Raw genomic sequence first — 23482 nt, forward strand, 5'->3', positions numbered from 1 at the left:
TCAGAACATTGCGGTCTAGGGTGCCCTCTGGTGGCTACTGAGACTGATTATCTAGTTTATATTGAGGCCATGCCACAGTGGAAAGGAAAATTAACCGCTTCCTCCTAAGGTCTTGTTCGAGCTGTAAGGTTTTTAAATTGGCTAAGAGGCACCCGAAGGGGGTGCTCTTTGGAAATTTGGACTGGGGGTTTCCCATTTGTTTCCTCTTTACTTACACAATGGACACAATGGAAATAGAAGTGGATCTCTGCCTGGCTTCAAAGCATCCTTTGGAACCACCAGAGACAGACTGGAGGCTCTTGGAGCCAAGGTGGAGATTACCCTCAGGCGGACGTCTCCATCCTGAACGGGTCTCCCGAGCCACCTGGTAGCTCAAAAGTGGGTCTCGGACCTGCGCCAAGGGAGGTAAAGAGACAAGGACACTTACCCCAGAAAGGCCGTGAGAGTGAGGGAAGCGGGTCTCAGGTCCTGGTCCGTCTGCGGCGTGGAAGCAGGAGGAGGTTCTTCAACCCTTAAAGGCCTGAGGAGGGGTCTCCTCCCGGGTTCGGCACCACCTGATTTGTTTTTCTAAGACCACCAGAGTGAGCACAAAAGAACCAGCAAGTAGGCAAAGGTCAGGAGCAAAACTGCAAGTTTATTTTGGTAACCTAAGGTGTGGGGAAGAAGTCTGTCGGCCTCCGGCAAAGGAGGCCGAGAGAGTCACCTGGTGGAGCTCTCGGGCGGAGTTCCTGATGCAGTCCCAACAAGAATGGGGGCTGAGGAAGCCCACGCGGCGCGCTCGCCGGGAGCGGCTTTTCTAGGCGTGGAAGGGCAATAGGCAGGGCACGGATGTGTTGGGGGGGGGAGGGGCGTTCTGTAGGTGCGACCAGGTGAATCTTGGTCTCTTCGGATTAACATCACCTGGTGTATGCCTGATTGGTCTGCACCTTCCCGGGCGCCGGCTGCATTTTTGCGCGTGCGGTAAAAGTTGGTGATGAAGAACCCGGAAGTGCGCCATCTTGCCTCCGTTCGTCCAAACACACACGTTCACTCTTCGGTGGTGATGCAGCTGCCACTTCCACTCCCCGACAGCTGCGAGTGCTCCCTCCCTGTCCCCTGCAGACAGCTCTGCTCACTGGCATCATTTCCTGTTTCTGAAGAAAGCACTGTGCTGGAGGCCGGTGGGGACGTATGGGCAGCTCCCTGCCTTCCTCTGGGGGCGCCTGTGGCTTCTCCTTTGCTGCAGGTGGATGACATTGAGTGGAGACGCTTGCTGACAGAGCTTTTCACGGATCTGTGCTGGCCCCAGGTGACCAGGATTCTCAGGCTACTGCTGCTTCTTGGCACCAAGCCTCTGTGCACCCTGCTCCTTGCCTCTGTGGTGGGGCAGCCTGTCGTGCCTGCTTCCTGCCCTGTGAACAGCAAGCCCATGCTTCCTGGAGCCAAGGAAGACTTCGGGGTTTCCCTGTGAAAGGCCGCATCTCCCCAAGCCTGGCATCCTCTCTGAGGCTTTGGAGAGCCTGGGAGAGATGGCACAGTGTCCAGGCATACAGAGATCGCGTGCTTGTTTCAGATGGACAGGTCTCAGTTATTTTCTGTGAAACACAAAGCTGCGGTATGCTCACTATAAAAGGCCCAAGCAATATGCAAGTGCAGAAAATTGAAAGTGTGTCAGGACAAAATTCCCACTGAGCCTACTTCCCAGATAATCATTACTGACAATTTGGTGCACATGCTTTTTCCAGTCTCAAGCATATGTAAATTCCTGTCAGTGGAGTTTCTTCAACACGCCTTTTCACCTAATGAATCATAACCACCAAAACAGGTCACAGCACATAAACCTATCTCATTCATTCCAACTGACCCAACCAATTCTAGAGCATGTGGTTGCAGTAAACAAGCTGGCTCCTGTGCCTCAAATAGACCCTACTAGTCTTTTGAAAAATTATGATGCATTTTAATGTTAAAAATTAAAATATTAACACCCACACCTTGTAAGGAAAAAAAATAAGAGGATGGAGAAGAAAGCACCTCATCTTAAGGCAGGCCTGGGGGCAGCCCCATCCCCCGCCATGCTGCTGAGGCTGGCCAAGGGTCCCTGGTAGGGCGGGGGCAAGCGCAGCCCTTCTGCTTCAATAGCAGGCAACAGCAAGGCACACACAGACCCGTGTCCTCCTGGAGAAGGCCCCTTCAGGATGAAGGCTGCAGACAGGGCCACCCAGGTGTGTAGCGAGCACCAAAAAAAGAAGCCTGAGCACTGCCCAGGGTGCAGTGTGGACACAGGACGTCTCCAGGAGCATCTGAGGAGCTGACTGCCCCGCCCCATCACCCTGAGCCTGCGCCTGACTGCATTCTGCCCTGAAGGACTTTGTGTTTGTGTCTTACTCCTCTTCAAAGGCCACAGGGTCCACGTTTTACTAATTTTTTTCTGCTCTACAAGAATTCCACTCTCACTGCTACTGTCACACTCCACGCAGGAGTCCTCCCATTTGTAAATGACCCATGGGAGATGTGTGCCTCCTGCTGGCTGGGCTGGATTCGCCCATCCCAGGCTCTTCCATCCATGTCCCAGTTAGTTATCGACCACGATGCTAATGCTAGGTAACCCTGTGCATCATGATTTGGGGGATTTCATTCACTTATTTGTCTATCCATTCTTAAACATTATAAACGGACTGTTTTCCAAGCCCCATGCCCAGTGCTGAGCACATCAAATGATTAAGTCTTGGGCCCGGCACCCAAGGACCTCACCAAATCTGCCCTCTCCAGAGGGCGTAGTTGAAATTGCAACTTCTGAGCATTGCACCCTGCTTTCCAGCTTCCTGTATGAAACTGGGCTCCCACGAGGGTCCTGCCCATTTTCTGGTGCTGGCAAATCCTGCCGTCAGAGGGAAGGGCAGGGATTTTCTCACTGCTGTAACACTTGCACCAAAAGCAGTGCTGAAGCTCGTTGGGCACTCGGTACTCGAGCTCTTGCATCTTCCAGGCTCCGCCGAACATGCCCTGTTAAGTTCCTGCCCCTCATTCACAAGAGAATTCTCTTTACCTGGGAGCCAGCAGAGGAAGCCAGGGATTTCTCTGAGTCCCTGTGAACAGCTATGCATGGCTTGCCAAATCGTTCACCTTCAGGGTCCAAGGAGGAAAACCCCCACCAGAGCAGCCTTGCTTTTTCTTCATGTCACACAGACGTCCACACTCAAGGATGACTGTAAAGCTGGGAGGATGATGTCACCTCAAACCCGCCAGCTCCCAGCTGGTGCTTGTGATTTGTCACCACAGGTCTTCTCACATGCTCTGTGGGCAAATGGGCCTGTAGTCTGTTCGGGCTACTCCTAAATCTGCTCTCCTTGTCTCTGCAGCCTCCATGGGAGTTCGATGGATGATTGGTGTGACGGAAATTGACAAGGGCTCTGCCTACGGCAACTCTGACAGCAAGCAGAAACAGAATGACTGACTCAGGGAGGTGTCACCATCCGAAGGGAACCTTGGGGAACTGGTGGCCTCTGCACATCCTCCTCAGTGGGACATGGTGACAAAGGCTGGGTGAGCCCTGCTGGGCACGGCGGGAGTCTCGGCCTCTCCAGCCAGGGAGTCCGGTCTGAAGGCCGGATGGGGAGGAAGATGTTTTGTAATCTTTTTTCCCCCATGTGCTTTAGTGGGCTTTGGTTTTCTTTTTGTGCGAGTGTGTGTGAGAATGGCTGTGTGGTGAGTGTGAATTTTGTTCTGTGATCATGGAAAGGGTATTTTAGGCTGCAGGGGAGGGCAGGGCTGGGGACTGAAGGGGACAAGTTCCCCTTTCATCCTTTGGTGCTGAGTTTTCTGTAACCCTTGGTTGCCAGAGATAAAGTGAAAAGTGCTTTAGGTGAGATGACTAAATTATGCCTCCAAAAAAAAAAAAAAATTAAAGTGCTTGTCTGGGTCATCTGTGGTGTATGTTTACATAGACCGCTGCCCCTCCATCCTGCCCTTGCCCATGGCTTTGGTGTTTCAGATCCTGCCCACAGGAGGCAGCAGCCGCGGAGGTGTGGGCAGTTGAGAGGGGCGGGCGGCCAGCACAGCTCCTTGCAGGAGACACAGGTCCAGGTGCCCATGAGCATTTGTGAGGGCAGAGATGGCAAGCACGTGCGTGGAGACCAACCAAGCGTGTCCCTGGCACACAGCAAGGGAGAGGTTCGCTAGGTCTCTGCAGTGCAGTCTCCCAGCCTAAGTCTTGAAGATGTGCCCAACTCCCTGAAGAAACTGATCTTGAAATTGAACATAAACGTCATGAACATACAGCCTGGGCACTCTGTAGCGATTTGTGAGATGAGTTTGCATCAACTGTTCCCCTCAGCAGTGACAGCCAAAGTCACCCCTAATAAAAGGCAGGTTCACTTTATAAAATGCCTCGCCCCTTCCCAGCATGTAGAGCTTGTCTGCAGCCCTCAAGAAGCCAGGTCCTGCTCTGATCAGGGTCAAATCGGAGCCGACATCCCATGTACAAAAGTCCCCCAGGCTTCTGCCTTCCTTCCGGGCTCCTGTCTGCTCCCATTTTACTCCATGGAAGAGTTCTGCCCGGTAGCATCTCCAGTGGCCTTTGCAGACTGTCAGCCAACGGGTGCCAAAAATGCAAAAGAAGGAGGAACTAAAAGCAGTGCTATTTTTGCAGAACAATTAAATACTAGCTATTAAGTCATCTTAGGCCAAAACACCAAAGGCACTTGGACCGATGGGTATCTGGAGCATGAGTTAGGCAGGATACGTCTTTCTCCTGGTGTGCAGCTGCAAGTTGCTGAGAAAAACTGCCTGTGTTGCCGTGGTAACATGAGAAGGCATGAACTGCTCCATGCAAAAACCGACCAAACATTATAAGGCCTAGTCTACGCAGTCATGTTTTTGGCTATTTGCTCATTTAGTCATTAAGTGTTTACCAAGCACAACCAAACTAGATAAGCAAGTTATGAGACAGCTCTAGAGACGTTCCCTCTGCTTACAGGACAGTAATGCATTGTTGACACAAATGAATTTGAATCTGCAGAAGTGAAAAAACAAATCCTGGCTGACTTGTGGGAAGAGCTGACTGCAGAACCCAGGGCCTGAGTTAACTAGCTGGCGGCCCTGCAGGCAGGCTTGATGGGAGCATCCAGCACATCTGCCCATCCCGCACAGGGACATGAAGCACCATGTGCAGACATCTGTGGGCAAAAGCCCAGGACATGACCTTAGGCAGGAGGGGCCCTTGGAGAAGTGGAGGTGTGCATGGTGCATAGCATTGTGTGTGTGTAAACACGCCCTTGTGGGCCTGTGCCTGGATTACTGGGCCCATCTCTTGGAGGGGTCCATGATGCTGAGTTACGCTGTTCACCTGAACTCTGCAGCTCACTGGCTGTAGGATTTGGGTGAGACACTTTTCCTTGCTGACTTAATTTCCCCATCTGTAAAATGGGGGTGATGATATCTACCTCTTGGGGTGTGTCAAGGGTAAAAGAGGCACACTTTAAGAATCCTACAGCACTAAGCCAAGGATGAAAGACAAGAAAGCTGCCTCTATGTTGCTACTTCTCAAAAATGCTCAGAAATTTTCCTGCCGTACTAAAAATGTGTTATTTTTCTCATTGTCATTCTTCCATTCAACACAGAGGTAATCTAAGTTCTGAAAACGCAGGTCCAGGGGCCCAGACATTCAGTTTTCTTCTGAGTTGGCTCTGGTATCACACAAAACACAAGCAAGCAAACAGGCTGCCTGCTAGGGCCTTGAGTGCCAGGCTGGAGGAATGCAGGCAGAATTCTCTTAGGAAATAACTAAGTGAATGCTAAGTTTTGAATTGCCTGAGAGCTGAAAGAGAATGTGGCATGCTGGGGAGAGATCTGGACCTCTTTCTCATCAGTCATCTGACCTGTCCACGAAGAACAATGTTGTTATGCGGCCTGGGAACCTGGTTTCCTTCCATCCTGCACCCTTAATGACACAGACAACCACGGGTACTCCTGGACAGAAGCTCATCACTCCTCCTCTGGTATCTTCCCCCATGTTCAGGTCACACGGAGGTCACCATCTCCTCAGCAAAGAACTGCTTTGGTCCCCAGGGTGTTAAGTTTTTCTACGACGTGAAAACCCATGGAGCTTAAGCCATCTTTTTGTCCCCTAAGTAGAGCTCCATGGACCAAGAGCTACACTTCCTGTCTTTTCCACCTTTCCATCTCATTCTGGCTTAAAGCTTATCACACTACTGAGCGCCTGTTCTGTAATTCAAGGTGGCAGAGAAAAATACGAACCTTGAGTGAAATCTGGAGAGCGATGCAGGGTCATCCCCAGACATGAAGGGCCATATCCTAGGCAACTCCTGCAGCTTATAGAGGCAGGGAATTCAATGGACTTCTTCCAGGAAACGCAGCCCACGGGAACTCGATTAAAAGACACCAACCATTCGGAAGATGCAGCTTGAGGCCTGGGGCACTGGACTGATTCTGCCACTATAAAGTGAACATGATTAATCGGGAGGAAGAAGTAAGGCACTCTGTGAGTTAGTCTACCACCCTGTTGACTTTGACAGAGAGAAAGCCAACTTTTTTCATATGATCACACAGTAGTACTGGAGTATCTCTTGACTGCTGTATTCCCTAAACAAATGCACGCAAAGCCTTGTAAAAGTAGCTGATGATTAAAAAAATGTTAAAACATTAGGGTTTTTCTAATATATCCGTATGTGGGACAGTGATGTAAATGTCATTAATTGTCCAGCCAAAACTTGTAATAGTTGATGTGAAAGACACAAAGAAGACCCCACTGGAGTGGAGGAGTGGGCTGGCTGGTCCCCAAGCAAAACAGAACGGGCTTCGCATAGGCTTTAGAACTTACTCGTAACTATTGACCAAAGTGTGACGAAAGGTATCCAGTGAAGATTCTCTAGGGTCCCTACTCCTGCTCAGAACAAGAGATTTAATCCAGCCTTCTCTAAAGCAATGGTCCAGACTTTTCACATACTTACTAGGTTAAGGAGAAAATAAAAACAAATACTTTGGTTTGCACGTCTCTTGAGGGGCCCTAGGCTGTACGGAGGAATATTTAGAGGAATATTTGTGACCTGCCATTTGTGTTTAAAAGAACAGGAAAGCAAGACAGGCCCTAACCTGCCTGCATCTGTAGCTGACCAAGAGGCCACTGCTTCCTTCCCCCTGAGCTTCAAGGAAAGCCCCCCCAAAATGCAACTCTCCAAGGTCCTGTGGAGTAGTCTCCTCATAATGCCTCCATCACACCTGTGTCTCACAATGCCTTAATTGACGTAGCTCCTAAGTGATGTTTACAGAGAAGGAAATACTAAGCAAGCCCACGCGCAACATGCTCACAGTGTGCTAGCTCTGCCATGCTTTCTGACTCCACCATGCTTTCTGACTCTTCTGTTACTAGTCACACCTCGGCGCAGGGGGCAGAAGCAGCTGAGCTATGCTGACAGGTGCTGCTGAGAGCAAGCAGCCGGTCAGCCGAGAAGGCGTTTCTAGGTGAGGGCACGTGAGCTGGCATTCCAGGCTGCTGAGTGCTGCATCTGCAGGTGCACTGCGTTGCTCCACGGTGTGTTCAGAAGAGACCAGCATCTTGAATTTCAGGCTCTGGGCTCATTCTTTGCCTCTGGCAAGGGACCATTAAGGGGCTTCAAGCCGGCTGCTGAAATTCCCGCTTGTCTGGATTTTTCCCCATCTATATAAGGATATGGTAGCTGTGTGGACAAGAAATTGGTTGCATCTCAGAAGGGTGTTTCCCTACAAATATCTTCAGGAATTTAATTGAAAACAATGTTTAGAATTTTTTTTTTTTTTGGCCAGTATGAATGAAGCTGAAGTCACATCCTGAACGTGCATGCTAGACAAAGGGTAAGCAAGCAACCTTTACAAATGCCAATCCCGCTGCACTCCAAACCCGGAGCCCGTAATGAAGGCCTAGGGCGCAGTCATCACAGAATCCCCTAAGCCAGGACGGGGCCTGATGCCTCTCTAGGCCTTAGCACATCCCAGCACTGTAATTCACATCCTCGGTGTCCCCGCCTCCTGCATCCAGGGCTTAGGTTGAGTGTTTCCGAAGTGTCAAGTACATTTAAACATAAACCAAATACTCCAGGGTTTAGACCTGTCACAATGGCTTTTGAAAACAACAGACGTACAACTTGAGAGAAGGACTTGATGGACTTCTTAGGCCGAGGACTAAGGACACGTTGCTGTTCCCCTTGGTCCAGGACATTCAATACCATTCACAGCATTCGTCACCAACTGGCACAGTAGCGATCATGGCATTCAACTGTTTGAAATTACTGCTATTTTGGTCAAAAACTAAGAAATCAGAAACTGCACCTACATAGTGTGTCTCCTCATTGGAGTCCCATCTCTGAGCACAGGGATGGGCTCCTGAGCCCATGGCCCCGCCCTGCCCCCCAGCAGGGACCTCAGTGAATAGTGACTGCACGAAGGGGGCACTTACTAGAGGCCTGAGTAATGGAATGTCAGTTAGCTTCTGCTTCCCTTTTCTAAAAAGGAACCACCTTTCTTAAGAATAATTAGGCCAAAATAAACTTGAGTACTTTGCACAGTCAATACTTTGAAGTTTCAGAGTTACCAGTGAAATAGCAAAGCTGTTCTCTGGGAAAGGACATCCAGGTTCCCACCCAGGGCTTCCTCAGCTCCTGCAGCCTCATCCTAGTTTAACATGAAGGTTGTGAATGGGTTAAAAAGCAGTTCTTAAGCACCTACTTAGATCTTTTCAGTATCTGGAAATAGCACCCAGGGCTGTGTTAGTAAAGCTTTTCACTGGGTAAGAGTCATACAATTTTTACATTTAATTTTTTGTTTTTTAAACAAGGCAGTCTTGTTTTACACGTTGGAATGACTAGTTATTTTTGACATTTCTGGCACCTCTGGTTCTGCTGAATTTTAAGGGAGGTGAGTGGTACGTCCACAAAGTTAAGATTGCTGCATAATAATTCCTTTGCATTTCCAAAATAAATTATACAAATGTCACTTCTCCTTTTCCATAGTGCTAGTTTTAGCCAGATCTTTGCCAAACATTCTAGGAAATTCAGAAAAGTCATCCATGGAATTTCGGAATGCCATTCTCTCTGTATCTTTGCAGATGATGAGGAAGGAAAGTTGATGAACTAGTACAGGATGGCTCAGACTTGTAAAGTGTCTAAGTCACAACACTGCAGAGCCAGCTTCCGGGTAACAATGGCATGGCCTGGGCTGAGCCAAGGCTACAACTGGAGCTTCCTTACTCGCATCTGAGGGCAAATAACAGCAAGGCTGGCCCAGGCTGGCCACAGTCAACAGATGTTCACAGGAGACAGAGCAGCCGCTCTTTTGCTTGTTCTGTCAAGGAAAGAGATCGAACCATGGGCAAGGGTGGAAGACACACGGTTCAGCTCAGGGAACGAGTTGCTCTAAGTGAACAATGAATTCTTACCTCTCAGCCTGTATCAGTTGTCCCCAGGGTTCATGATTATTGTGAACCACTAAGGGATGATCTTTGAGGAAACAGACCTGGAGGGAGGCAATTTAAGGAGGGAAAGTGAGTGGGTTTTACACACTGCTTTGCAGCCACATTCAGAAACAGATCATTAAATGGATGACTTTTAGGTACATAAAAGCAAGCAGCAATGGCTAGGAGAGAGCAAAGATGCCCTAAGAATGACATCAGACTGACCAAATGTGCCTTTTCAAATAAGTTATGAGAACGAATGACTTGGAATTATAGCAAGGTATTAGACAGAACCATGCTGGTCTTTGAGAGAATGTGTGGATTCGGTTGATGTTTGGATTGAATGAATGGTAACTTTTTAATGTGAAACAGAGAACTGATAATATGGGCTGTCACTGATAATATGGGCTGTCATGTCAACCTAGGGTACTGTTGCTCTGTCATGTGTAGCAATCTTTCCAAATTTTTGTTGGTGGTTGAACAAAGATAAAACTAATAAAGTATGTGTGGATACCACTAGACAGCACAGCTTACTGGATTGTATGAAATAAAATTGACTGAAACTTTAACTTGGAAAAACGCACATCTCTACACTGCCTCACCCAGTATCTTCAGGGAAAGTGGGACAGCCCTGCAGTGGACCCCTGCTACCTCCCTTGCCTGGTCTGGGTCATTCTAGCCCTTTGCACCACTGCGTCCCCCTGCCCCCCACCTCTTCCAGCTTTACCATGATGCCATGCTCTCCCTGCCCCTCTCCCCAGGCTTCACTGTTTTTCTCCTTCCTTATGACTGCATTCCTCAGAGCCTTTCCCTGAACTTCCCTCTCTAGGCCAATCCCCCATCATCTCTCACCAGGATGAGAGAAAAGGGCTGGGGGTGGGGCTGGAGTGGGGGCATGTCTCACATTTAACTACCTATTCAAGGTCTGTCTGTCTCCCTGATTACAGACTGTATAGTCCATGAAGGCAGGGATGTCTGTTTTGTTGCATTAACATTAGTATAAATCCATGGCACAGAATGCAGTGCTCTTGCTACTGTCAGAACACCTATAGTAAGCGTCGGTTCTGACATTCTCTAAAAAGGTAGTGACAAACTGAAGCAAGGCCGGGGAAAGCCAAGGCAGTTTTAGAAAACGATTACAGAAGGAACTTGGGAAGCAGAGATGAATGACTTACAGTGAGGGGAGACAGCAATATTCAAATACGCACAGGAATAGTCAAGTATAGAGAGCATGAATAAGCAATATGATGAAGTTGATTTCAGCCCAAAACAAAAAAAAATTTTTACAGTAATTAACTCTGAAGTGGAAGCAGAGGCAGTTGAGGAAGATTATGAGTAAAGAATAAATAAAATGCAATAGAAACAGTAGATCCTGGAGTTGTGTGACAAAGGAACCCCATCGACTCTGAGGAGGAAAGATGACATGAGAATGCATGGTGGGTAGAAAACCACTGAAGTTGCACATGTGTCTGCAGTAAGTCACTCTGCAACAGGAATGATTCCAACAGACTAAGAACAAACCACCTAATGACATATGAAAAGAACTGCTCCTATGGCTGACAACAGCTGTCTCAAGAAGAGAAAAAGTGACTTGACAACATGCCAGAACACTGGAACCGGGTACCAGAGGACTCGCCTCAGAGTGGAAAGCCTGTGACCCTTCTGCTAATTCAAGGGAGGCTGGGAATGTGCGAGGCTATTAGGTTACAGGGATGGATGATGATAAACATTTCAAGTGGTACATGTCATGGGAATTTCCATCACAACGTTAAATCAGTGACTCGCCACGACCTCAGACACCACACTAACAAGTTACCTGCTTCAGCACATGGCCAATAACAAACTGATCCCTTCCGGGAAAATATGCTGATCTTCCTTTTAACAGAAAAAAAAAGAGCAAGCTTCAAAGGACTCATACTGCCACAGGTAGAAATACAGTCTTCAACAGCAAGCTGAAACTCCTCTTGGCCGTTCTGGACTTTTGTGAAAGCTTTTAAAACCTAAACAGAGTCTGTAAACATAAAGGAATGTCCATGGATCTTTAATGGCTGCTGTGCCCTGGGAGATGACACCTCATTTCCGGTGTCACAACACAACATGCCTTTGAAAGTCCTGCTTTAGAGCTGCCTTCAGTATCCTGTATAAGCGCAGGAAACCAGTCTTGTTATCTCACAGCCACCACACCTGAGCAGAGTATATTCCACCTTTTTACTGCCATGCAGAAAACAAGGTAGCATTATACATCCAGCTCCCAGAGGGGACTGCTTCTGAAAGAGGATACTCTTTTATATAAACTCTGCTAGACCAAGAAGAATATACTGTTTCTTAATTTTGTTTAGTGTTCTAGAGCAGGGGTTGGCTGATTCTGGCTACAGCCCACCCTGGCCTGCAGCTTGCTTTGTAAATAAAGTTTTGCTGGGCACAGCCACTTCTATTCACCTGCACATGATCTATGGCTGCTTTTGTGCCACAACAGCAGAGCTGAGTTGTTGTGACCAAGACTGTATGGACCACAAGACCAAAAATATTCACTCTCTGGCCCTTTCCTGGAAAGGGCCGCCAACCCTGCGCTAAGGAATATAATCCCAGCAGACTGAGGCTGATATGTAGAAGGGGGAAAAAAAGCTACTCCTTGATTTTGTATTATTCCTTTTTTTTTTTTTTTCATATTGAGAACCCACCTTTAGAATGTGTTTCAGATATAAGCTCTATTTACAAACTATTTTAAAAAATGGTCTAAAAGATTATTTTTACCATCGTTTTTGTCTTGACCACATTCTGTCTCAAGAAACTTTTAAAAAGATGAATAAATTAAACCCAAAGCATGCAGAAGGAAGGAAAGAATAAAGATGAGTATGGAAAAAAAAAAAAGGGGGAAACCAGCAAAACAAGAGAGTATTAATGAAATCAGAAGTTGATTCTTTGAAAAGGCTAACAAAATTGAATATTAGCCAAGAAAAAGAGAAAACACAAATAAAAGCTGACATCACTACCAGCCTTAGAAAAATTAAAAGTATTATTAGGGAATACCATGAACAACTGTATGTCAGCAAATCAGACAACTCAGCTAAAATGGACAAATTCCTGCAGACTTAAATTACTGAAACTAACTAGAGGAGAGAGTCTGGAGAGGGCAAAGGGCAGATGGGAGGCAGGACTAACGTGCAGCTCCCACTCCGATGGACAGAGCAGTGTGTGGAGACCCACATCATCAACTTTTGCTCCAAGAACTACACGTACTAGGAAAGCGAAGAGAATCCACAGACCCTCTGAAGGAGAGGGATCGCCACTGCAGGCTCCGTGGGCGGCGGTGGAACTGTGAGTGCTAGCTTTCTTAGCGGGGAGCCTTGTAGCCTGGGGCAAGTTCTCAGCCGGTTCACTGGCTGCCTGGAAGTAAACTCCCTGCTTCTGTTGGGGACATGGTGGGAATGAGACCACCCTTTTGGGAGCTGGGTGAGGCCTGTGACTGCCGGCTTTCCCTCGCTTCCTGGGTGACCTGTGTGACACAGCAGAGGCAGCCACAATCCCCCCAGGAACATAACTTCATTGGCCTGGAAACCACACCCCCGTCCCCCATAGCAGCCACACCAAGTCCTGCCCAAGGAGAGGCTGAGCTCAGACTCGCTTAACCCTGCCTCCATCTGATGATCTTTCTCTACCTGCCCTGGTAGCTGAAGACAAAGAACATAGTGTCTTGGGAGCTCTAAGGCCCTGGCCCACTGCCTCATCAGCCCCATACCACCACAGCTGACACGCTTTTGAAAGCACCACCTCCTGGCTGGAGGCCAACGAACATAAAACCAGCTCACTTAACAAAAATAAAACCAAGGAGCCTCACAGAGTCCACTTCATCTCCCTGCTGCCTCCACTAGAGCAGGTGCTGGTATCCATGGCTGAGACATGAAGACAGATTACATCACAAGACTCTTTGCAGACACTCCCCTGGACCAGCCCAGAGCCCAGGAGCTCCACTGGATGGCTAGATCCAGAAGAGAAATAACAATCACTACAGTTCAGCCCTCAGGAAGCCCCATTCCTCAGGGAAAGGGGGGACCACGGCATCAACGGAGCACCCCGTGGGACAAAGGAATCTGAACAGCAGCCCTTGAGTCCTAGATCTTCCCTCTGACATAGTCTATTCAATTGAGAAGGAACTAGAAAACCAATTCTGGTAATATGACAGAACAAGGTTCTTTAACACCCTCAAAAGATCACACAAGCTCACTAGCAACGAATCCAAATCAAGATAAAATCTCTGAATTGCCAGAAAAAATTTCAGAAAGTCAACTATTAAATCAAGGAGGAACCAGAGAAAGGTGAAGTCCAACTTAAAGAAATAAAATGATACAGGATATGAATGGAAAAATCTCCAGTGAAATAGCCTAAATAAAAAACAATCACAACTTCTGGAAATAAAGGACACATTTAGAGAATTGCAAAATGCACTGGAAAGTATCAACAATAGAACTGAACAAGCAGAAGAAAGAATATCAGAGCTTGAAGACAAGGCTTTCCAATTAACCCAGTCAGACAAAGACAAAGAAACAAAAAATTAAAAACAACGAACAAAGCCCAAAGCCTCCAAGAAGTTTGGGATTATGTAAAATGATCAAACCTAAGAATAACTGGTGTTCCTAAAGAAGAAATCTAAAAGTTTGAAAAACATATTTGAGGGAATAATCAAGGAAAACTTCCTGAGCCTTGCTACAGATCTAGAGATCCAAATAAAGAAGCTCAGAGAACACCTGGGAAATTTATCACAAGAAGATCATTGCCTAGGAACATAGTCGTCCGTTTAATGTTGAGATGAAGGAAAGACTCTTAAGAGCTGTGAGGCAAAAGCATCAGGTAACCTATAAAGCAAAACCTATCAGATTAACAGATTTCTCAGCAGAAACCCTACAAGCTAGATGGGACTGGGGTATTATCTTTAGCCTTCTTAAACAAAACAATTATCAGCCAAGAATTCTGTATCCAGCAAAACTAAGCATCATGTATGAAGGAAAGATACAGTGTTTTTCAGACAAACAAATGCTGAGAGAATTCACCACTACCAAGCCAGTACTACAGGAACTGCTAAAAGGAGCTCTAAATCTTGAAACAAATCCTGGAAACACATCAAAACAGAACCTCTTTAAAGCAGGAATCTCACAGGACCTATAAAACAATGGGGAAAAAAAAGGTATTCAGGCAGCAAATAGCACAATGAATAGAATAGTACCTCTAAGGTCAATATTAACATTGAATGTAAATGGCCTAAATGCTCCAGTAAAAGATACATAATGGCAGAATGGCTAAAAATTCACCAACCAAGGTTCTGCTGTCTTCAAGAGACCCACCTCACACATAAAGACTCATACAAACTTAAGGTAAAGGGGTGAAAAAAGACATTCCATGCAAATGGACACCAAAAGCAAGTAGGAGTAGCTATTCTTATATCAGACAAAACAAACTTTAAAGCAACAGCAGTTAAAAAAGACAAAGAGACAGGAGGCTGAGGCAGGAGAATAGCTTGAACCTGGGAGGCAGAGGTTGCGGTGAGCTGAGATCACACCACTGCACTCCAGCCTGGGCAACAAGAGTGAAACTCTGTCTCAAAAAGAAAAAAAAAAAAAAAAAAAAGGGACAAAAAAGGACAAAGAGAGACATTATATAATGATAAAAGGACTAAATCAACAGGAAAATATCACAATTCTAAATATATATGCACCTAACACTGGAACTCCCAAATTTATAAAACAATTACTACTAGACCTAAAAAATAGACAGGAACACAATACTAGGGGGAACTTCAATACCCCACTGATAGTACTAGACAGGTCATCAAGACAGAAAGTCAACAAACAATGGACTTAAACTATACCCTAGTACAAATGGACTTCACAGTTATTTACAGAATATTCTAGATACCCAACAACTGCTCTGTTCAATCAGCACATGGAACATTCTCCAAGACAGACTACATGATAGGCCATAAAACAAGTCTCAAAAAATTTAAGAAAATCAAAATTATAGCAAGTACTCTCTCAGACCACAGTGGAATAAAATTGGAAATGAACTCAAAAAGGAACCCTCAGAAACATGCAAATACATTGAAATTAAATAACCTGCTCCTGAATGATCACTGGGTCAACAATGAAATCAAGATAGAAATTTAAAAATTCTCTGAACTGAAAAATAATAGCGACACAACCTATCAAAACCGAAAAGGTGGTGCTAAGAGCAAAGTTCATAGCATTAAATACCTACATCAAGAAGTCTGAAAGAGCACAAACAGAAAAGCTAAGGTCAGACCTCAAGGAGCTGGAGAAACAAGAACAAACCAAACCCAAACACAGTAGAAGAAAATAAATGACCAAGATCAGAGCAAAAGTAAACCAAATTGACACAAACAAAAAAAATACAAAAGATAAATGAAATAAAAAGCTGGTTTTTGAAAAGGCAAATAAAATTGATAGACCAATTGCAAAACTAAGGAAAATAGGAAAAGAGAAGATCCAAATAAGCTCAATTAGAAATGAAATGGGAGATATTACTGTTAGGCAGGAATCTAGACCCAACATGGTGGCATTACCCAGTGTAGCAGACCTTTTGTTAAAGACTCCCTTCACCCTTGTACACACCCGCAGACTTGCATACGTCAGAGATTCCAGCTGGGCAACCACACTCCCCCATGACCTGCAGCTCACCTGCATTCCACAAGTTTGTAAACAGCAGTTTCGGTTAACAGTTTCCAAAGACCCCTTCCTCATGACCCTTACTCAACTCCTGTCCTAGTAGTTTCAAGATCCCCCAGGCCCTGTTTGCACAACCAGCTTCCCTACCTCTCGGGCTATAAAAAGCCCCTACCCTCCTCCCTCAGCGCAACTTCCTCGGCCCACACCTTTGGACCGAGGAACCTCGCCTGCGAGTCCTAATCAAGGCTATTCTCACTGCCATTTGCCTTGTGTCTTCATTCCTGGTTCGGCTCCAGCCTCAGTTTACCCTTACAATTACAACTGATACCACAGAAATACAAAAGATCATTCAAGGCTACTATGAACACCTTTATGCACATAAACTAGAAAAATCTAGAGATGGATAAATTCCTGGAAATCTACAACTCTCCTAGATTAAATCAGGAGAAACAGAAACTCTGAACAGACTAATAACAAGCAGTGAGACTGAAATAGTAATAAAAAAATTGTCAATACAAAAAAAGTCCAGCACCAGACAGATACACAGCTGAATTCTTTCAGACATTCAAAAAAGAATTGGTACCAATCCTATTGACACTATTCCAAAAGATAGAAAAAGAGGGAATCCTCGCTAAATCATTCTATGAAGCCATTATCTCCCTAATACCAACAGCAGGAAAGGACATAACAAAAAAAAAAAAAGAAAACTAGACACCAATATATCCCTGATGAACATAGATGCAAACATGTTTAACAAAAACAAGCTAACTGAATTCAACATGAATCTTTATTAAAAATATAATCCACCATGATCAAGTGGGTTTCATGCAAGAAAGCAGGGATGGTTTAACATCCACAAGCCAATAAATGTGATACACCACATAAACAGAATTAAAAACAAAAACCACATGATCATCTCAATAGAAAAAGTGTTTCACAAAATGCACCATCCCTTTATGATTAAAACTCTCAGCAAAATTGGCACAGAAGGGACATACCTTGAGGTAATAAAAGCCACCTATGACAAACCCACAGCCAACATTATACTGAAGGGAGAAAAGCTGAAGGCATTCCCCCTGAGAACTGGAACAAGACAAGGATGCCCACTTTGACCACTTCTGTTCAATACAGTACTGAAATTCTAGCCAGAGCAATCAGAAAAGAGAAAGATATAAAGGGCATACAAGTTGGTAAAGAAGAAATCAAACTCTTGCTGTTTGCTGATGATGAAGGTATACTTAGAAAACCCCAAAGACTCCTCCAAAAAGCTCCTAGAACTGGTAAATCAATTCAGCAAAGTTTCTGGATACAAAATTAATTGTACGCAAATCAGTAGCCCTACCATACACCAACAGTGACCAAGCTGAGAATCAAATCAAGAACTCAACCTCTTTACAATAGCTGCAAAAAACAAAAACAAAAACAAACAAAAATACCCACTGAACCAAGGAGGTGAAAGACCTCTAAAAGGAAAAGTACAAGACACTGCTGAAAGCAATCGCAGATGGCACAAACAACTGGAAACAAATCCCCGGCTCATGAATAGGCAGAATCAATATTGTGAAAATGACTATACTACCAAAAGCAATCTACAAATTCAATGCAATTCACATCAAAATACCACCATCATTCTTCACAGAACTAGAAAAAAAAAAAATCCTAAAATTCATATGGAACCAAGAAAGAGTCTGTATAGCCAAAGTGAGACTAAGAACAAATCTGGAGGCATTACATTACCTGGCTTTAAAACGTAAGGCCATAGCCACCAAAACATTATGGTACTACTGGTATGAAAGCAAGCATACAGACCAATGAAACAGAATAGAGAACCCAGAAATAAAGCCAAATACTTAGTTACAGTCAACTGATCTTTGACAAAGCAAACAGAAATATAAAGTGGGGAAAGGATACCCTATTCAACAAATCCTGCTGGGAAGCTCCACATCACTAATGATCAGAGAAATGCAAATCAAAATCACAATGAGATACCACCTTACTCCTGCAAGAACGGCAATAAAAAAATAAAAAAATATAGATGTTGGTGTGGAGGTGGTGAAAAGGTAACATCTTTACACTGTTGGTAGGAATGTAAACTAGAACCACCACTATGGAAAACAGTGTGGAGATTTCTCAAAGAACTAAAAGTAGATCTACCATTGGATCCAGCAGTCCCACTCCTGGGTATCTACCCAGAGGAAAAGCTTATAGCAGCACAATTCACAAATGCAAAAATATGGAACCAGCCCAAATGCCCATTAGTCAATGTGTGGATAAAGAAAATGTAGTGTGTATGTATGTATGCATGTATGTGTATGGATACTACTCAGTCACACAAAGGAATGAAATAACGGCATTTGCAGCAACCTGGATGGAACTGGAGTCCATTATTCTAAGTGAAGTAACTCAGAAGTGGAAAACCAAACATTGTGTGTTCTCACTCTTAAGTGGGAGCTAAGCTATGAGGACGCAAAGGCATAAGAATGATACAGTGAACTTTGGAGACTCAGGGGAAAGGGTGGGAGGGCGGTGAGGGATAAAATAGTACACATTGGGTACAGTGTACACTGCTCGGGTGATGGGTGTACCAAAATCTCAGAAATCACCACTAAAGAACTTATTCATATAACCAAACACCACCTGCTCCCCAAAAACCCATTTAAATAATTTTTTTAAAAAGCTGCACACACGCACACACACGGAAATAAAGTCCAAATAGACCTGCAAGAAGCAAAAAGACTGGATTAGTAACTTAAAATATTCCCAAAAAGAGAACTCACTCATGCCTAGCTGGTTTCACTACTGAATTCTATCAAACATGAAAAGCAATTTGGTTAAAAATACACACACACACACACACACACACACACACACACCCAATCCTTCACAATCTCTGAGAAAACAGAGAAGAGGGAAATTTCCAAACTCACTCTATGAGGCCAGCATTATCCTGAAAACGACATCAAAAGAAATAAAAACTACAAGAGCAATATCCTTCATATAACATGGAAGCAAAGGTCCTCAACAAAATAACTGCAAATGAATGCAGCAACACATAAAAAGGAATACACCCAATGATCAACTAGGACTTATCCCAGGAATATAAGATTGATTTAACACCCCCAAATCAATTAATGTAATATACCATATTACAATAAAGTACAAAACCATACAATCATCTCAATAAACAGCATCTGACAAAATAAAACACCCATTCATGACAAGAACTCTCTCCACAAACCAGAAATAAAAGAGAACTTCCTCCAATGGAAAAAGGGCATTAATGAAAAACCTGTAACACCATACTTAATGGTGAAAGAAGGAGTAATTTCCAGCTAAGATAAAAATGTCAAAAATAGGACAAGGATGTCCATTCTCATCACCACTATTCAACACTGTACTGGAAGGTCTAGCCAGTGCAATTAAGCAAGAAAAAGAAATGAAAGGTACCTAGAGTGCAAAGGAAGAAGTAAAACTGTTTTTATTCATGGAAAACATTATTTTATTTGTAGAAAATCCTATGCAGCCTACAAAAACAATAGAACTGTAAACTGAATTCAGCATAGGATGAGAGATAAACATAAAAATCAATTGTGTGTGTGTGTGTATATATCCACTCTCTCTATGTGTGTGTGTGTGTGTGTGTGTGTGTGTATGGGGGGGCAATGAACAATCTGGAAATGAAATTATTATTTTCACCCACAGTAGCAATAAAAAGAATACTTATAAACTTAACAAGTTCAAGAGGTATACGACAAAAATCACAAAGCAGTGCTGAAGAAATACCTAAATAAATGGAGATATATCCTATGTTAAGATTGAAAGACTTAAAATTAAGAAACCAATACTCCTCAAGTTGTTCTACAGTTCTATGTAATCCCAATCCAAATCACAGGTAGTTTTGTTTTGCTTTTATGTAGAAATTAACAAAATGATCCTAAAATTCATATGGAAATGCAAATTACCCCAACAGCCAAAATGATTCTGAAAAAGAACAAAATTGGAGGATGCACACTTCCCATTTTTAAAACTAAACACAACGTTATAGTAACCAAGACAGTATGGCGTAAGATGGTGTGGCATAAGATAAACATAGAGATTAACGGAATATAATTGGAAGTCCAGAAATAAACCTTTTCATTTATGGTCAACTGATTTTCAACAAGGATGCCAAAAAAATAGCCTTTTCGACAAATGATATTGGGCGAAATAAATATTCACATGCAGAAGAATGAATGTGGACCCTTATGTGATATCACACACAAAAATTAACTAAAGACAGGCCTAATGTAAGTGCTGAAACTCTAAAACTCTTAGAAAAAAACACAGATGTAAATCTTTGTGACCTTGGGTCAGGTAATGGTTTCTTAGATATGATATCTAAAGCACAAGTAACAAAGACCAAGTTGATAAACTGGACTTCAAAAACATTTTTTTAAATAGTACTTTTTCAAAAGACATTGTTAAAACAAAATGAAAAGACAAGCCACAGACTGGGGGGGAAAAAATTTGCAAATCATATGTCCCATAAGGACCTATATCCGGAACATATCAAACAATTATTACAAACCAATAATATGATGAATAACCCAAATTTAAAATGATTTGAATAGATGTTTCACCAAAGAAGATATCCAACAAGCACGTGAAAAGATGTTCACTATCATTAGGGAAATGCAAATCAAAACAGGATACCTCTTCACATTAACTAGAATGGACATTATCAAAAAAAAAAAAAAAGCATTGTGGAGAAGCTGGAACCCTCATACATTGCGAGTCGGAGGGTAGAAGATGGTGCACCACTTTGGAAAACAGTTTGGAAGTTTAGGGAAATGCAAATCAAAACAGGATACTACTTTACATTAACTAGAATGGACATTATCAAAAAAAAGCACAATTGCAAGTATTGGAGAGGGTATGGAGCAGCTGGAACCCTCACACATTGCTAGTAGGGGTATAAGATGGTGCACCACTTTGGAAAACAGTTTGGAAGTTTCTGAAAATGTTGAACATAGATTTACCATATGACTCAGCAAATCTACTCCCAAGAGAAATGAAAACATTTTTGTACGAAGACTTCTATGGGAATGTTCAGAGAAGCATTATTTATAATAACCAAAAAGTGAGCACAACCCAATCAACTAGTAAATGGATAAATAAAGCGTGTGGCAGTCTGAACAGTCTCAGTAATAACAAGGAATGATGTATTGACACCTGCTACAACATGGATCAATCTCAGAAACATAGGCTAAGTGAAAGAAGACAAATACAAAATACCACATATTATAAAACTCTATTTATATGAAATGTCCAGAATGGGAAAATCTATAGAAACAAGAAATCATTTAGTGGTTACCTAAGGCTGGGGGTGAGAATGGGGAGTGACTGCAAATGGACATGAGATTTCTTTTGGGGGTGATGGGAATGTTCTAAAATTGGGTTGTGATGATGATCGCACAACTGTACTATACTAAAAGTTACTGAATTGTACCCTTCAAATATGTAAAATGTAACTAAAAAAGCTATATTTTAAGAAGTCTTAAAATTCTAAGTGGTTGTATAAATCCTTTTGTGATGCCTATATTCTCTGGACGTTAACTTCTTGGCTGAAGGGATCTACTCTTCTGAAGGAAGATGAATACAAAACCTGCTTGAGAAATTACTTGCCCAGGGTCAGTGGCTATGTGTAAGGAGTCAGTGATTTTCCAAAAAGATTTCAGGAAGCTTTATGGTTAATCTTTTTAAAAAATGTAATAGCGAAAAAAAAAAAAAAAAAACACCATCAATGATGTATAATTTGGGGCTATTTTAGAAAGCTAACTGCTGAAATGTTTACTTCTGAAGAAGATGCTTTCTCATCAGCTCATTCAGCAGTATTTACACTGACCTAGCACCTACACATCTTGGTTTAAAAATAAAGTGAACTCCCAACATGTGATAACAAGGCTTAAACTTTTATCTGTTATAAATTTGCTGGTTAATATAAAATAATTAAAAAGAACCACCCTACGTCATTAGTATTGCTTCATTTATTTCCTTTGCTTTTCAGCGAGGCGATCCTAAAGGGACGCCGAACCCAATGACCACCTTTAGCACACACGATTGTGCTCCTCCTTTTGAGGAACAGGTAAGTGAAAATGACAGACTTCTGAATCATACTGGGTTGCCTCATAAGCTGTTAACCATTAAAAGACAATATAACTGAGCTTTCCTAAAATAAACCATTTATTGAAAAAAGAACCTTTTTCTTAAATTTCAGTAATCAGCCTTTGCATTACAAACCTGCAGCTTGCCAACAACAAAAAAGGTAAAAGGTTTCACAGTCAGTGCACTCAACAAACAGGAGATTAAAAACAAGGTATAGGACGCCTGATAACACTACAACTTCTTTTGAACCTAGAAAGGTCAAAACACTACGCTGATGTCACGGTTCCCAGTCACGCGAGACACGGAGGAGACAGAGGCGATGGTCCGTGTACAGTAGTAATGGCACTTAACATGCAGCTTCTTTAACCTCGTGGCCACTGGCCCTCCAGAGAGCCTTTTGCCACATCAGACAAACAGGAGCAGCAGGAGAAGTGACGCTTGTCACCTGTGCAGTCTTCAGTCTTGGAAGGTTAAAAAGGCTTATACTGCTTCTCAGCACAGTCTTTATGTAAATATTACATACAGTAGTGATTAAGAGAATTTTCCAAGTCCATATTCTACTAGGCTTCATTCTTCATCTGTGCAAACCTGTGAGGAAGCAGGAGAGAGCTGAGCCCTTGCAGAGGCAGATGTGTACTTGTGCATACACACAGTGTGAGCCTTACGGGGAAGGCCCCATCCACTTATCCTGATGCTCCCAGCACAGTGCTGGGCACAGAGGGAAAGGCTTAAGAAATGTAATGAACAATGGCAAAGGTAAGTTACTGCTCTGAAGTTAAGCCTGGGAATTGACTAATGAAAGCATTTTCTAAAATGCGTATGTGCACTCTCAGGTCAATACAAATTGTTAGGCACTTTATAACTAAGACATACATTGTTATTTAATTACAAATCCCTAATATCTCCATAGCTGGTCCAGTTGCTTGCCCCTTACTCCCACTTACCAAGAAGAGCATCACCCCACTCTTCCGCCCCTTCCTTTGCTTTCCCAGGGGCTCTCCTGCAGGGGTCTTGCGAGGCTTTTCTCTCCAGGGCTGTTCTCATCCCGTTGTCCTCTGTGGACCCTCCCAGCAACACTTCTGTCTCCCACACCTGTGCCCTACCCCAAATCCCTCTTGAGTGCCAGCCCCAGATATCCAAATGCCCATCTGAAATCTCCAAGCAGATGTTCCAAACGTACCCCAAGCTTCATCCACCAAAGAGGACCCACCACCTCCGGACCCACCCCTCACCCAACTGC

General features: G+C 43.8%; 2 protein-coding genes across 6 annotated transcripts in view; one reads left to right on the top strand and one right to left on the bottom strand.

The window, feature by feature from the left end:
* Positions 1 to 9942, top strand: part of AGPAT4 (1-acylglycerol-3-phosphate O-acyltransferase 4) — a 155645-nt gene extending 145703 nt beyond the window's left edge. The window contains exon 9 of the mRNA XM_011934983.1: positions 3339 to 9942. Coding sequence (XP_011790373.1) covers positions 3339 to 3433 — 95 coding nt within the window. The 3' untranslated portion in view covers positions 3434 to 9942. The remainder of the gene's footprint in view (positions 1 to 3338) is intronic.
* Positions 9943 to 22297: 12355 nt separating this feature from the next.
* MAP3K4 (mitogen-activated protein kinase kinase kinase 4) overlaps positions 22298 to 23482 on the bottom strand; it is a 128056-nt gene continuing 126871 nt past the window's right edge. For all 5 annotated transcript variants that reach the window (XR_001000984.1, XM_011934987.1, XM_011934985.1 and 2 more), the window contains one exon: positions 22298 to 22830. Coding sequence is in view for 4 of the 5 variants with exons in the window: in XM_011934987.1 (XP_011790377.1) it covers positions 22810 to 22830 (21 nt within the window). In the remaining variant the exon portion in view is untranslated. The remainder of the gene's footprint in view (positions 22831 to 23482) is intronic.

This window comes from Colobus angolensis, unplaced genomic scaffold, assembly GCF_000951035.1.
Source record: "Colobus angolensis palliatus isolate OR3802 unplaced genomic scaffold, Cang.pa_1.0 Scaffold14, whole genome shotgun sequence".
Classification (NCBI taxonomy): domain Eukaryota; kingdom Metazoa; phylum Chordata; class Mammalia; order Primates; family Cercopithecidae; genus Colobus; species Colobus angolensis.